Source organism: Physcomitrium patens, chromosome 3, assembly GCF_059467195.1.
Source record: "Physcomitrium patens ecotype Gransden chromosome 3, ASM5946719v1, whole genome shotgun sequence".
Lineage (NCBI taxonomy): Eukaryota > Viridiplantae > Streptophyta > Bryopsida > Funariales > Funariaceae > Physcomitrium > Physcomitrium patens.
Genome location: NC_143412.1, coordinates 24,871,222 through 24,887,055, shown reverse-complemented (window position 1 = coordinate 24,887,055; position 15,834 = coordinate 24,871,222). Strand labels below are relative to the sequence as shown.

Below are 15,834 nucleotides of genomic sequence, written 5' to 3'. Positions count from 1 at the left end.
ATTATCTACAAATATGTGGCTTTAAATTATATATATATATATAATTATTTTTTTTGGAGGAATTATTTATTAAAAATCTTTTATTTCTTTTAAAAATACCTTACTACATCATCTATCTTTAAAAACATGTAACAAATTTGTTCAAGATTAATGTTTTTCAAATCTCATATTTCCTTGCTTGTGTATATTCACAAAACTCAAATATAATTATTTCAAGAGATAGGTGATAATACATGCAATATTGTAAAAAAGATCTAAATTAGTAATTGCACTTTATAAATTAATAGCAATTTCTTAATGCCTATTAATTAAACTTATTAATTTTTTTTTCTTTGCTTGCAAAACAACCCGTAATTCTTGCCATTTTGACCAATATAATCAGGATTAAACCATATAATCAAGATCTAAACTTCTCTTTTACTTGATTGATATCAACTTATTATATTCATGGAAAGGTTAAGTTAGTTTTGCCATATTTTAGTCAAGGAAGTCATTATTGGAGCTCCGAGAGTTAGTGATGTGATGGTTCAATGGAAATAATCCACAAACAATTGCTATAGAATAGTTTCTAAGCATCAAGAGTATGTAGTAGGTACAAAGGTAACCCCACTAGGGCCCCTCATCAAAATGGAAGGGAAAGAGAAGAGAATATATTAGAGGGAGGGAGGGACTTGCTGAGTCAGCAACCTCCAACTGTCTGAATCCCAGAAGGCGGGGTGAGACTCCGGCTTTGATGGTGAGACCTCGCAAGATACTACATGTGCAATATTTCGCTGCCATGAACAGGCAACGAAGGAAGGAAGGCAGGAGGAGAGGACTTACAAAGTAACGGGGAAGGGGAACAACGCTCGTTCCAGGCCAGCAGGGCGGGGTCACCGGGGAAGCCCGGTGGCGTCACTGGCCTTGGCAGGAACCCTAGGAGGGAGGAAGGGGGGAAAAGGGGGAAGGCAGGAGAGAGGGAGAGGGGGAGAGCTGGGTTCGTTCCAACAAGGCTTCAACTCCACCGCAACACGAACTACCAACATCAGACCTAATGACCGCGACTCGGAGGCGTTGCTTCACATCATCATTCAACATTAGACCAGCATCCTCCTCCTCCGCCTTCGCCGACTGACGACGTCGCACGCCTTGTGAATCCTCCTCCTCCTCTTCCTCCTCCTCTTCTTCTTCTTCTTCTTCTTCTAATTTCTTCTCTTCTCCCTTCTTCCTGACATCCTCCCTTTTTTTCCCCTCCCTACCCCCTTTCCTTCTGCTCTTCCTCTTTCCCCTCCGGAACGTTGCGAAGGCGTGATCGTTAGGGTTTGGTTGGCGAGGTGCCGTGAGGGGAACCTTCACGTGGCGATCTTTGCATCTTAGCGTATTGGATGCATTGGGCGTGTGGACGAGAGGCGAGCCGAGCGAGAGTTTCAATTTTGGCAATTCCAGACGCGCTGAGATTTTTGAGACGAAGATAAGGGTTTGGTGAGCGTGGCGGGGAGTGTGTAGGGGCTTGGTTTGGGTGAAATGCGCGAGTGCGGACTGGCGTGAGACGGGAGAGACTGGGGTGGTTGTTGTCTTGTGGTGGTGGACGGGTAGGTTGCAGTAGGCGGATCGGTAGATTCCCTTAAAGAACCAGACGAGAGGGGACGAAAGCACCCATATATGTCCCATTACCTAAGCAAGGGAGACCGGAGCGAGGCACAGCTGCGAAAAGCTGGAAGGGGCAGTGCTGGGCACCCAAGAGCCGGGGGCGGTCAACCGATTCCTGTGAAGGGCGGAGGGCCCAGTCCCTTCAACAGCGCCCCAAGTGGTGGGGGGCCGCCGCAGCCATCTTCCTTTGTTGCCTCCTCAGCTCGCCCGGCCGCTGTGGCCGCTTCCATCAACCGCGGGTAAGCTTTGGATGCACTCGGTTTCCTGAGTTTACTGGTTGCACCTTCCTTTTCCTGCCTAGTGATTACAGTGCTGTGGGATCGGAGGAAATCACTGATAGCTTGTCTCTTCGCGTCGGAGACTTTCAGTTGTCGATCAGGTTATCGTATTATTCAGTTATTAGGGCTTCATTTATGGAGCCCATGATTGCTAAATTACCAGGATCTGGTGCGTTGGGAAATGTTTGCTGTCAAAAGTTAGGAGGTCCCGTCGCCTGCGCTGCAACAGTGCCGTTCGTTGGGAATTGCATGGTTTCAACGCTTTCTTGAGTGTGTTCGTCTGGGTGGAATGCTGTTCCAATTTTTTTTCATGAGGTAGAGAAGATGTTTGGCACTTAATGGATGCATCAGTGAAAGGATGCACTGAGTTTCCTGGTACAATCTTCAGTGACACAAATACCAATCATGTTACGAGAAGCCTGGTTTTGATCCCTCTCTATGCTGATATCAATTCCATTACCGGTGCACGATAGCTCTGCGGCTGACTTGCATTATGGGAGGCGGTTAGCCCTGTGAGTGGTTGTTTGTTCCGTTGGTTGAGGTTGTTAAGGAGGCACCCTCCGTGTCCTACAAGCTGTGTGCAATTTCATTATGGTTGTGGAAGCGTCACAATCGGAGGTTTTAGAGTGCCCGCTGGAAATGAGGCTTAGCATCACTTCTTTGAATGAGGAAGCTTAGGGTTGGTGTAGCACTTGGACACCTCTACCTTGGTTCTTTGTTTCCCTAGCATTTTTGTGACGGAACATCTAGTAGATACTCATTAAGCTGGAAACATAAGAGATGCGAACGTGAAGGCGAGAGCACGAAGAAACATTAGGTGGTTACACTTCGAAATTGATTCCTACAGATTCCTGCGTCTGTAGGTTGCTTTGGGCAATGCCTGGCGAGCTGGGAATTACTGCCTTCGATTGAACCTTTCCGCATGCGTCGTGTTAGAGGGTGTCGTGGCGCAGCAGTGTTTCTCTCTTGCATCAGTTCTTTTCTTTTAAAAAGATAAAAATAAAAATTAGAAGTGTACAAAACATGTATAGCGTTTTCGTTCATATTACCGCTTTCGGTTAGGATAATGAGTCGTTCATTCCTGGGGATGTGATTTTGAGGGACTAACCGTGCTGAAATATCCATCGGCGTAGGTTGATGATCGCTCGTCCGGTTTGTTCTGACGGGTGGCCTTCTCACTCTCGTTTAGAAATCGTGTAGAAATTGGCACTTATTTGTCACGTCTTTATATCTGGCAGTGGAAAGCGCGCGAATGGACTTCCTGCTTCTGGCGGAGGGCCTCCGGAGCAAGGTGCCAACAACAAAGCCCATCAGCAGGCGGCCCTACCTCTGCACCATAACAATCAGCAGCAGCAAGGTGAACAACTACATGGTGTCTAGCTTACCATGATATGTGCCGCTTGCATCTTGTCCGTTTTGTAGGACTGAAGGGATACACGTTTTTACTTGAATCTTTTGTATGTATGGGCATGTGGGTTTCATTGCATGACTGCCGGTAGATCGTATTGTTGGGTCAGCACGGCCTGTACGAGTGATCTGCCTTGAGTCTGTGGGCCTGTTTTAGGGTTTAAGTCCGCGTTGTAATAATTCAGTGCGTTGCAGGCTTTATTGAGAAGTTCCGATGGCCTTCTACCCTCTAACTTTCGTTTGGTTCGCAGCTACCGGAGTGCGCCAAGGTGTGGGGTCTGCTGATGCAAACCAACACTCACAGATGGGAGCTCCACAACTAAATTCTGACTCCAAGGGCGTGACTACTGCAAGAACCTCTGGAAATGCTGGAACTGGGGCTCCGCCAGCCATTAAGCAACTTCAGACTAGTAAACCGCCTGCTCCTCCGGCTAGCATAACCACTGGCTCTGGAGCGGACACGCCCTCTGGTAAAGCTGCCGTGCGATATTATTGTGTGCGCTAGAATGTAAAATTTGCATAATTGCTCCGTTTTGCCTTGCTCACTGGGTAATAATGATACTTACTCAGCGTCACTAGTAATCGGCTGTTTTTCGAGCGCAATGGTGTAACAAGAATGTTCAAGTCAGTAGAGCCTTCTTGTTTATCGACGTTGGTGTTGTCTCACGGGGCATGTGTGCTGTTTCTGGGTCTTCTATGTAGCTGCACCACCTCCAGTTTCGCAATCGTCACAAAATCCAATTTCCTTCCAATTTGGAAGCTTTGAGCCCAGTGGTTTTGGTGGTGCTTCAACAAGTGGAAAGTCTTCTGTAACGCCAGTAAGCATTACGAGCCATTGCCTTTCTTCGCTTGAGGTCCACGAGTGTAAGTTTACATTGTGAGTCGATGAGAGTCCAATAATGTTCTTGCTCTAGGTGTGTCAAGTTCACTGCTGATCCAATGAAGGACTGTTCTTTTTATTTCGTTTTAAGTATTTTTAAAAAAGTAAAAAAGGAGAAGCTGAAGGGTCGGGTTTACATTGATGCATTTTGTCGATTTATTTTTAGATAATGTAGGTTGGCCTGGGTGCTGAGGATGGGCTTGTGTGCTCTGTGCATGTACAAAGTATCCATTGCGTACAAACTCTGCTCCACCTAATCTTGACGAGCAAAGGCGTGAACAGGTTGGTTTACCATCTCTTTTTCTATGTCAGTAGTTGTAATTGGGGCGGAACGATGGTGACGATTTCTTTATTCAATCCCTAAACGACGAACCGTCAAACACGGATGTTATGTGCTTGACCCTTATGGCATATTTTGGTCAATCTCGGTGAATCAAAACATTGAGTCCGTGAGGATCTTGTATGGAACAGTTTCGGTCAACCCTGATCTAGAGTCGGGCTCATAAATTTAAAAGTGACTAGAATTCTTTTAGTGTTCTCTGTGACCTGTCAGATCATTTTGTGCCTAAAAATGACTCCGTGCTTATCTAACTTGCCTGATCCGCTTCTGCATCTTGAAATTTATTGTGAGCGTGCTCGGTGTGTTGTGAGTTCCTCAGGCGCGTTTTGAGCTCAGGCCGTCGTCAATCACACGTGTGTCGGCATCTGGGCAGCAGCATAATGCGCAGGTAGGTTGGGTGCCTTAACAATGACAGAACTTCTTGGCAGTAGCCTGTGCGAAGAGTGTAGCTGCTATGGTCCTCATCGATCTGTAGCAGGTTATGTAGATGTGCGTAGTTCCTGGCGGTGATTGGGAATCTTTACTGACACCAGTAGCTGGCCGCATAATTTTGTGGTCTTGTTTACTCTGTCACCAGTTTTAGTAGAAATGGGACGTTCGCTACTGTCAGCTATGTTGCTCATTACATGTAGTGATATTTAAAGCTGGAGTTGTGGTTGTGTTATACTTCCGGAACCAGTAATTTGTAATATGGCGTTGCGGTGGTGATTTAACGTCCAGACATGCGCACCGTTGCCACCGAGGAGGTGTAAGTTGGTGTAGGATTAGTATTTGTGTCGGGTTCTGCTTACTTTTCGTGACCAACTTGATGGTGTGGTGATAGGTAACTACAAGAAATGTGGTTAGTGGAATGGAGCCTTCACCGACAACGGTGCCCCCTGTACAAGCGGCTACGAGTTCTCAGGGACCAATACCGGTGGCTCCAACAGCCCAGGCACTTCCGCCCCAGCAATTGGGTCAATCACCACACTATCCTCAGCATCTACAGGTTAACAGCTTGCACATGCCATCTCAGCACATACTCCAGGTATTGCCACGAACACCGTCTCAACGTTGCATCTAGGTGAATATGTGCTCCCTTTAACCGTGAGCTGAACCATCAATATTGTCGGTTTGAAGGTGAGGACTAAAGTGAAGCATGTAAATAAGGACAGTGGAGAGTCTGACTTGTTATGGAGAGCAACGTGGTTTGGTGTTTGCTTGTTGATCGTCTCCTTGTTATGCCATTTCTTACTGACTTTTGTAGATTTTTCTGTTAGTTGAAAGAGGGATACACAAGAGTTTAATGTGGATTATCTTCCGGGGACTAAAAGCTTTCTTCCGGAGCATTGGTCTTTTTGTTTCTGATTATTTGATTTTCTGTGGCGGCCCCGCTGTTGGATACTTTCACGGTGGTAACATGCTCTTCCAACCTATGATTCACAGATTCAAATGCAGCAGCAACAACATCATCAGCAGCATCAGCATCAACACCAACTGCATCAGCACCAACTCCAGCAGCAGCAACAACAACAACAACAGCACCAGCAGCAACCAATGCCGCCGCAGCAGGGGATGGCGCAGCAAAGTTTGAAGTATCCGCAATCTATGATGGCAGCTCCTCATCATAATTCACAAATGCTAGGTACTCACCCGGTAGTCAATCCTCTACCTCCACAACCCATGGCTCAAATGACTCATCAGCTAGGTCCCGGCCAAATTCCGTCGGGTATTTCAGTAGGTGCTTATGGGACTACTACAAACCAATTTGTGACCAAACAACGCAGCAGGGCGATTCCAATTGTGAACCCACTCACTCACGAGGAACTGAAAATTGATTTACTAAAGAAGGACAGTGTAGAAAGTGTGCCTTCATCTAGTCTTGGGACTGCAGGTAGAGTTCCCAGTAACGGTCCCATGCAACAGTTGAGAGCCCCCGTAGGATACAGCCCCCCAACACATCCTGTATACTACTTTCCTTCTCATCCTCAAATGTACCCGCCAAGTATTCCCAAGACAGGTACCTTTGGTGGAGCACCACTCTCTAGTTCTCCGCCTGTAAGATACAGTTTTAATCCTCCTCATCCTGGACAAGGTGTGCATGCAGGAACTACTCCAGTGCCACCTGGTGCTCCAAAAGTTGCCCCTCAATTGGGGCCCGGGCCTCCGTTAGGGTCAGCAAATCAAGTCCCCACTTCAGGAGAGATCTTGAGTACACCTCCTGTGGCCCCACTTATTATGGTGGGACCTCCTTCATCAGTTACAGTTCCTGGTATTCCTGCTGTAATTGGCAATCTTAGACCAATTCCCCCTCCGCTGGTGATGAACCCCCCCATTGTCTCTAACGGTAGACCGCCTAGTTTGACTCTTCCTCCTGTTTCTCCTCCTGCGCCGCTGACCCCGAGCTCTGTGCTTCCCTCACCGAATTCAACAGTTGGATTCAAATTTGGCGATGTGGAAGCATCGGGCTCCACCCCAGTTGCCACTGGAGAAGCAAGTAGTGAAGGTTCACTGAACGGTGTAATTGGACATGCATCCACACGGGTAGAACCTAACAATGCCAGTGGTAATGCCCCAATTGTGGGTGTTGTAGCCAGCTCAACCTCTCCTGAGGCTTCAGACCTTGTGAATCGACCAGCTGTTACTGTTATTCCTCCTAAGCCGGGTTCAGGCAATTCAAATGCAAGTGGTATCAGTCCAAAAATTAAGACTCCTCCTGGCACAGGCAGTGCAGGAGCATTCGGAGAGAAAGTTAAATCAGAGGCTGTGAAATCATCTGGGAACCCAAATACGAGAAAGAGCAGCAAGAAGGACCGGCAACGGCAGCAGCAGCAGGCTCTTGCAGCAAATTTGCCCATCTCTGAAGGTGCAAAGACTTCGGATCAGCTCATTTCACCAGGTTTAGGTGTTTCCGGCGGCCATAAATCGGGCTTGCAAAGGACTCAATCTGGAGCCCATGGTAGTAGTGCGGTTTACACGCCAGTGAAGAATTTGGGAAGTAAGCCGGAAGAGCCCAAATTGCCCAATGTCAACTTCGGTAGCCAAAACTCAGTTCAAGGTATGTATGACCACAATCAGGGTGATTGCCTAAGCTAAATTCAGGTGCAACTGCTGGTCTGAGATCCATGACATCTTTCATAGATTTTAACTGAACAGGCTGTGGGTTTGGTATTTTTGATGTGTCAATATGCCTATGGTCTTGGATGTATTCATTCGGAGGTCTAAATCCAAGGTGGTTTTGAACTTTGCTTGATGCTTTTATGAAGTTTCGTGTTCTCACTAGTGCACATGATTGTGGTTCTGTCTTTCTCTAGATACAACTAAAGAGAACACGGAGTCTCTAGCGGTTGAAGAAGTTGTTGCTGGGAAAGATGAGGTTGAGTCCGTTCCTGTGCGGCCTCTGCATGAAGAGAGTAAGGGAGAAACGCCTGCCGAAATCGAAACCTCATTGAAGACGGATGCATCAGTATTGATTTCAGATGGGTCCACCGCTTCCACTTCCTCCACTGGTCTTCCTTCGTTGTTAGTTAAGGACGAACCTGCAGAGGTTCAGGCGAATGAGTTGGCAGTTGTGGAGGACGATGTTCCTGAAGACGTGAGAGTTTCTGTGAACCCTTCCGCAGCCAGCTCAAGTTTTGATCAGGAACTGGTAAAAGTTGAGACGAACAGCATCGAAGTAGAGCCTGACACTATTACATCTGAGCCAACATTTTATAAGGCCAGTACTGAGATGGCAATTGAGAACGAGGGTGTTGTTAATGATGCGGAGCCCACGGTGGCTGACTTGCGTAAGGAGAATGCGGGTTTTGTTGAGCAGGTTGATCCCCCATCATCAGAGGCTGATCATGCGCTAACTGGTGAATCTGCAGTAGAATGGGCTCCTGATGTGCCAGACGTAAATGAGGATGTCTCCACAATGAAAGACTTACCCACACCACTACACTCGGAATCAGCTCCTGGAAGCAAGGGTACCGGTGGGAGTGAAGTTGTGGTAATTGAGGAATCGGGCGTTTTGGCCGTTGATATAAATTCAGTGGAGGAGAATGATGTAGCAGATATACAGGTTACAAGTAGTAAATACGTTCCTGAGGTAGTTCCTGGAAGTCCTTTACATTCAAATCTGGATACATGTATGTTTGAAAACAAGATGGTGTCTTCCCAACAAGACTCTGCTACTGCTTTGAACACAACCGAAGAGACTCCCCAGGCTGTTGAAGTAGCCACTGCGGAAGAGGCTTTACAGTCGAATCCATCATCGGGTGGCATGATGATCTTCACATCTGAGGAGGTGCAGAGTAGGGACTCGTTAGGCCCGCTGGATAGCATTAGGGGCTCACTTGAGAATGGAGGCGAGGACTCGAGGCCGTCGGAACATACGGAGTCTGCTGCGAGCAATTCTAGTAAAGCTGAAGACACTGCTCCATTGATAGTTGGAGAATCTCGATCTGAGGTGCAGACCACTCCGTTGTTGAGTAGTACCTCAGGAATGTCATCAACAGAAGTAATTGAGACTCTGAATGCAGTTGAAAGCGAAGCAGATTCAGTGGAACCTGCAGTCGTTGGGAATCCAACTTCTGGCCAGGGAGAGGGTCCTAAAGTCGGGAGCAGGAAGAAGAAGAGTAGGAAAGAGTTCCTTGCACGGGCAGATGCAGCCGGTAACACTGCAGATCTGTACAATGCATATAAGGCACCTGAAGAGAAGAAGTCAGTGGAGGTGAAGCAAGCGGAGGTTTCTGGTGCGGGTCCCTCAGGTAATGATGCGAAGGATTCTGCTATAACGCCAGATAAATCTTTGCCGAATGAAGTGGATGACTGGGAGGATGCTGCCGAACTTCCAACTCCAACCATATCGTTCCCTCATCTTGTGGATACTGGTGATAGGAAATACACACGTGATTTCTTGATGACTTTCAAGGACCAAAACAGGGAATTCCCTCCCAATTTTGAAATTAAGCATGACATCACTGATGTTTTGCTGGACAAGGACAAACTTTTCAGTGATGGACTGACTAGTCCTGCTCGAAACCTGGATTGGCAGCCCAGTGGCGGACAACGACTGGAGAGAAGAGGAAGTGGGATACAGCTAGGACCTGACGAGGATCGCTGGATCAGACAATCCGGAGTAGTCCCATCTCCAGGAAGGAATCAACCTGGGGATGCACGCATGGGCATGGATATTCCAGGTGGCTTCCGGCCAGGACAGGGTATGCAATCCGGTTTGATTTCGCAACTGCCGCAACAATGGCCTGGAATGCCTGCTCAGGCTGGGTTTCCGGGTTTGATTTCACGAGGCAACATGCCCCTAGGACACTATATGACACCTGGTCCACCTGCCCGCAGCCCGAATGGTGTGGATGGAGACAGGTGGCTTCGGCAGCCAATGTCAGGAGTGAAGGGTCCTGGCCTAATCCCATCGCCCAGGACTCCTCTGCCTGCAATTCACAAGGCAGAGAATAGATACGAGGTTGGTAAGGTATCAGATGAGGAGCAAGCTAAGCAAAGGTTAATCAAGGGAATACTGAACAAGCTCACACCTCAAAATTTTGATAAGTTGTTTGTTCAGGTTCAGGAAGCCAAAATCGATTCTGCTACCACGCTTACCGGTGTCATCTCACAGATTTTTGACAAGGCACTTATGGAACCCACATTTTGTGAGATGTATGCCCAGTTCTGCGTCAAACTTGCTGCAGACTTACCAGAGTTCAACGAAAACGATGAAAAAATTACTTTCAAGCGTGTCTTATTGAACAAATGTCAAGAAGAATTCGAGCGTGGGGAAAGGGAACAAGAAGAAGCAGAGAAAGACGAAGAAGAACACGTCGAAATAAAGATGACACCGGAAGAGAGGGAGGAGAAACGACTGAAGGCCCGGAGGCGAATGTTGGGGAACATTCGTTTCATTGGAGAACTTTACAAAAAAAGCATGTTGACTGAAAGGATTATGCACGAATGCATTAAGAAGTTGCTAGGCGAATACCACAATCCTGACGAGGAAGATGTGGAGGCTTTGTGCAAGCTAATGAGCACTATTGGTCGAATCATTGACCACCATAAAGCCAGGGAGCACATTGATGCCTACTTCAGAAGAATGGAGTCACTTTCAAACAACACAAAGCTCTCGGCCCGGATTAGATTCTTGTTGAAAGATGTCATGGAACTTCGGAGGAATGGTTGGCAGGAGAGAAGGAAGGTTGATGGGCCAAAAAAGATTGATGAAGTGCATAGAGATGCTGTCCAAGAAAGGCAGAATGCTTCGCGTGGGGATCGCCTAGGGCGAGGTCCTAGCATGGGAGGAGGAGGTAGTCGGGGAAGGATGGGATCCGGTCCAGATTTTGTCATCCGAGGTCCTCCATCGCCCATGTATTCCCCTGGTCCTATGGGGTCTGGTAAGCTTCAGATTAATAATCATATCATTCCTTGGACTGTTCAGTTTTAGAATGATGTTATCTGTAGCCATCGCAGTTTTGTTTGTGTGCGAAGTCGCCATCTAGGTTCAATTACAGCAGTTTTAGCCGTCACTTTAGATTATCATTTTCCGTGTGCCATGCTTGGTTGTAAACATTTGGTAGTGTACAACCTTAATTCTTAAACTCACTTCAGTTTAAATGGTTCAGTTGCCGGTTATTCTAAAACATGTTAGCGTTTATTGTCCACCGCTTGGTCAGTTTAATCGCTTAACGTGCAGACTTTTATGACGCGACGTGCGCATTGTCTAAACAGGACCGCCTATGGGAGGAATGCGAAGGGCGCCATCTCCACAAGGAGGGATGCGCGGCGGGGGTGGGTTTATTCAGGACGTGAGAATGGAGGATAGATCCCTGATGATGGATGCTCGACCTGTCCCCATGCCTCTGTCGCAGAGGGGTGCTGATGAGGGCAGCATCACTTTAGGCCCACAAGGTGGGCTTGGTAGGGTGGGTGTCCGTCAGCTGTCGTTAAGTACCGGGCGCAGTGCGTTGTCAGATGCGGTACCTACATCGGGTTCTGATACACGTCGATTAAGTTTAGGGTCTATTTTAGGGCATGCCCAAGATAGATCACATTACAGTAATCGAGATGAACTTCCAATGCGACCTTCTAGTGCTGAAAGGCCCAGATCAGCTGAAAGACCCGTACTAGACAGACCAATTGGAGCTGACAGGTTGAGCCCAGGTTTACGAGACTTCCGAAGTACACTGGAGCAGCAAAGATTAGTAGAAAGATCTAACTCATTGAGCTCGTCTTCCAGCACTTTCCAGCCTCATCGGACGGAGCACACCGCACCTTTCGTGTCAGTTCGTCCATCTTCCGCGCCCTCCGCTTTAAGTGTTGAAGAACTTAAGAAGAAGTGGGAATCTACTATAAATGAATACTATAGGTAAGCCACTCTAAGGTGAACCTTTGGCTTCAGGCTTGTTTTTTGTTCAGGAATACTTTGTGCCTTTGAAGTGAGACTCAATGTTGATGATAATCTGAAGATTGGTTGTTACAAGTTCGATGTTCGTTGTGAGTATGTTTTGTGGGCATCTATCTTGCTACTGTTTCTTTTTGTACTAGAGTATAGGATCGATTTCGGTCATTCCAATGTACAAAGTTGTCAAGAGCTCTACAGGATCTATTTATAGGGGATGTTCTTCTGGGGTGCAGCGTGACAGACCTAAAGGAAGCGGCATTGTGCGTGGAAGAGCTGAAAGCTTTCAAGCACCATCCTGAAATGGTGGATATCTGGGTGTCGGAGTCTTTTGAGAAGAAGGATAGAGAAAGAGATCTGCTTGTGAAGTTGCTCCTGCATCTTCACAGAATAGATCCTCCCTTCCTATCGCGTGATCAGATCGAAATTGGGTATGCCTTTTACGTGGTTCACCTATGATCAGTTTGTCCCTTCGTGTTTAAGTTGATTTGCGAGATCATCCATGCTTTTGTGTCGTAGGTATTTTCTGCTTTTTATCGGCTTGTATGCGTATCGTATTGACAATGATAGTTTGGGTGCAGCATTGACCGCGTTTTGTCAAGATTCACAGATCTTGTAGTGGATGTCCCAAAAGCTCCAGAGTTCATGGGAGTCCTGTTAGGTAGGTTAATCTGTGCTGGAGTATTTACTTTAAATGAAGTAGGCAATCTACTACAAGTGGCTGGTGAAAGTCGCGGAGAAGTTAGAGAAGAGGGTTATGCCTTGCGCATTTTTGGTGCTATGGTTGACACCTACCGGGAAGAGAAGGGCGAGGAGCAGATGGTTGATGCTTACAAGAGGTCAGATCTTGATGTGGAGAACTTCGTGTCACCATCGGAGAAGAACAGGGAAACTGCGTTGCAGCAGTTTCTGGAAAGAACGAACTTGCATAAGCTGCATCCGGTGAGGAAAAGGCTGCTCCTTTTCCGTGTAGATTCTGGATTAAAGATCATTGCAACATTGAGTTTCATGAGTGTTGGTCTATATAGAATTAATTTGTTTTGCTCTTCGATTCTGTTTGCAAGAACGTGGAGCTGATGTTTTCGTTCCCTGTGTACAATCAGATGTTGCCTTTGGAAAGGTATATCAAAGACTCGCTTGACAGAAAAGTGCCAGTAATGGATATTATCAAATGGATCGAGGTAACTTGTTCGGACTTCATGTCAGTTTCAACTCATCTCCGTCAGTTAGTTATCACTATCGCCGTCTTGCTTTCTGTGTTGTTAGCGTGTGCGCCACGTAACTTCCTATTGCACTCTGACTGCCACCCAAAAGCAGTGCCGGAATCATGAATTGAAATTGGTTCAGGACAAACCGGGAATTTTAGTTCATAAGCTTCTGTGTATCTACCCATGCTGTTCTTAACTGATTCTTTTGGTTGAATTTTTCAGAAGAATGTTCCAAGCGCATACTCGGAACCTTCATTCATGCGAATGCTCATGACTCAAGTCTTGAGACGTGCGTTGCCTGACCCGCAATCAACCGATATTTCGGTAAGCAAGAGATCTGCCTTAGTGGTAACTTTGTTGTCTAAATGAGTTGATTGTTGTACTGCAGTCTTTTATCACTGTTGATGCGATCCAGTTAACCAATGGATTTTACAGTCCGTATTTTGCGAAACAAAGACGTTTACGACGTCTACATTGAGTTTCATGGTAGTCCTGCCTGTTCGTAGCGGTCAAAACTCAACGTCTTGGAGCTTCTATGGGTTTTGGTATACCGAGTAGTCTTTTTTGATTGTGTAACAGCGGAATATAGGGAGACCTGAAAGACGATGATCTAGTTTCAGTTGGATGCGTTGAAGCGGTGGAACGTGACTGCGGTCTTATGTGCATTTGTGCTGGTTTTTGTAATGCAGTCGTCAAACTTGAAAGTGGACATTAAGGCATATGCACCCTTGTTAAAGAAGTGCGCTTCAGGGGGTAGAGCAACAGCCAATCAAATACAATGTGAGCTTTTGCCACTCTCGTCCTTTTGTGTTGAACCATTTTTGGTATGCGAGTTGAAGTGTATGATGCTTTACAAAAAACTTGCACTAGTTTTTGAGTTCTGTGAGATTTAATTGTCTCAAGGGTAGTTGGAGAGGTTCTTGCTGGTGAATTTGTCTTAAGTAGCTAACCATCTAGCTAATGGTCTTTACACAGCCATTTTCTTATACAAATTCTAGCATGTGGGTTACTTCTCAACCCGGGCAACATGAGACGATCTTTTGCTACGTATTCAACCGTAGGGCATATTGCTGTTGCCGTTGCTGTTGCCTTAACCCTTGTAGATGTGCTGTATCTGATAAAGATGCTTTGTACCTGCAGATATTATAGCAATACTGTTGTTTACCAATGAGTGTGGTCATCCGCAAGGTCTGATGACCAAGCTATTTGAGAACTTCTCCCAGGAAGAGGTACTTCAGTTGAAACGCAGATGATCGTAGAAATTTTGTTGTGTAAAATGATTGTTTTGGGTGCAGTATTCTTTTGGTCAGGTCTCTGAATCCTTTTCTTACTCGGGCTTTTTGCTCAATCCTCAGTTTGAACGATATTGGATAACAATGCTAGAAAGGAATCCAGTATCCAGACTTGCTAGGTCTCATATTTGTTCAAGTTCAACGCTTCATCATCAATTTTGCATGATTTTTGTCGCAGTAGTGTCTTGATGGATACCTTGAGGTAGTTCAATAGTTTTTAGTCAGTTTTCAATGAAGTATTTCAAGATGCTGCCAATCTGGGACTTGTTATACTCCTTTTGGACCAACAAGCTGCTGGCATATAGAATGTAGTCTGTCTCGACTTTGCGAGACGTTTTTCTGTGAAAGAGCCGACTTTGCCAAACATGTTGAGGCTTTCGCTCTTAAGTTTCTGCTGTCCTAATAGATTATTTTGGTAATTGGTTTGGTCAGGTTATATCTAAGAAAGCATACACTGATTGGTATGATGATGTTAACGATTCGACACCAGGAAGAGACAAGGTAAACTCATGCTCTGCTTGAAGGTTGAGGGTTAAGATTTAATCAAATTGTTTATAGATGTACTTATTCTCCAGTTTCTCTCAGTTTCAGGATTTTTTCACACTTAACTTTTTTCAATTACATTTGCCTTGTTCGGTAAGCTTGCGCCACGCGTGTTAATATAGGTTTTTTTTTGAGACACTCCCGTCGAGTATGTATACTGCCAGTTATCAAGAATGTGATATCAGTAAGTAGAGTCACACTTCCAATTTGCAGTGTTGGCAGTCCAGGTTTAGGACTGTCTGTGAATGATTAATTTAAATAAGAAGTGGGTTGAGCAGGCAATTAGGGAGGTGTCCAATTGGTTGAAGCAAAAGATAGAGGAAGGCGCGGAAGTAGAGGATGAAGAAGATTGAGCTAACACTCAGAGAGGGGTACTAAAACTTCCACTCTTCGCCTTTTAGAGGAGAGTGTCCTGGAGATTGTGAAAGCGGATTTTTGTACAGCAACGGAAGAGGCTGAATGTCATAGGTTACAACTTATCCAATTTTTCATTGATTACCTCTATAAGATGAGGTGTCCCCATGAGCTTTTGTAAATTGTATGCTGTACATCCAATATATGATGGAATTTTTTGAGTTATTTAAGAAAATGTTGTTTCTTAAGAAAATACTGCAGCGCTACGTCCTCTCTGCTTTTATTTTATTTTATTTATTTTAAAATTACTCTTGATTGTATTACCTTACATGCTCTTACCGTATATTCGTCTCTACTTGTTGAAGCGTATGAGTTTTCTTCTCCTCGCAAAGGTTTTAATATAACTTTTAACCCTGGCCGGTTCATTTGCGATATTCATAAGTGTTCGAATTGGTTTACTAATGGTATGTGAAGGCTCTGCATGTACAATGTTCAATTACAACGATTTGTACACGAGTTGTGAACATCTCATCA

The 15,834-nt window shown here is 45.8% G+C and overlaps 1 protein-coding gene across 1 annotated transcript; it reads left to right on the top strand.

Annotated features, from left to right (window-relative positions):
• Nucleotides 1-1,093: 1,093 nt before the first annotated feature.
• On the top strand, nucleotides 1,094-15,553 carry LOC112280367 (uncharacterized). Its single transcript, XM_024515799.3, has 18 exons — nucleotides 1,094-1,868; nucleotides 3,146-3,264; nucleotides 3,566-3,784; nucleotides 4,017-4,132; nucleotides 4,420-4,476; nucleotides 4,854-4,922; nucleotides 5,358-5,561; nucleotides 5,960-7,571; nucleotides 7,828-10,899; nucleotides 11,234-11,870; nucleotides 12,140-12,334; nucleotides 12,485-12,845; nucleotides 13,007-13,084; nucleotides 13,334-13,435; nucleotides 13,801-13,891; nucleotides 14,252-14,340; nucleotides 14,836-14,904; nucleotides 15,225-15,553. The coding sequence occupies exons 1-18, from the start codon at nucleotides 1,642-1,644 to the stop codon at nucleotides 15,297-15,299; spliced, it is 7,392 nt and encodes a 2,463-aa protein (XP_024371567.1). The 5' UTR covers nucleotides 1,094-1,641; the 3' UTR covers nucleotides 15,300-15,553.
• Nucleotides 15,554-15,834: the final 281 nt, after the last annotated feature.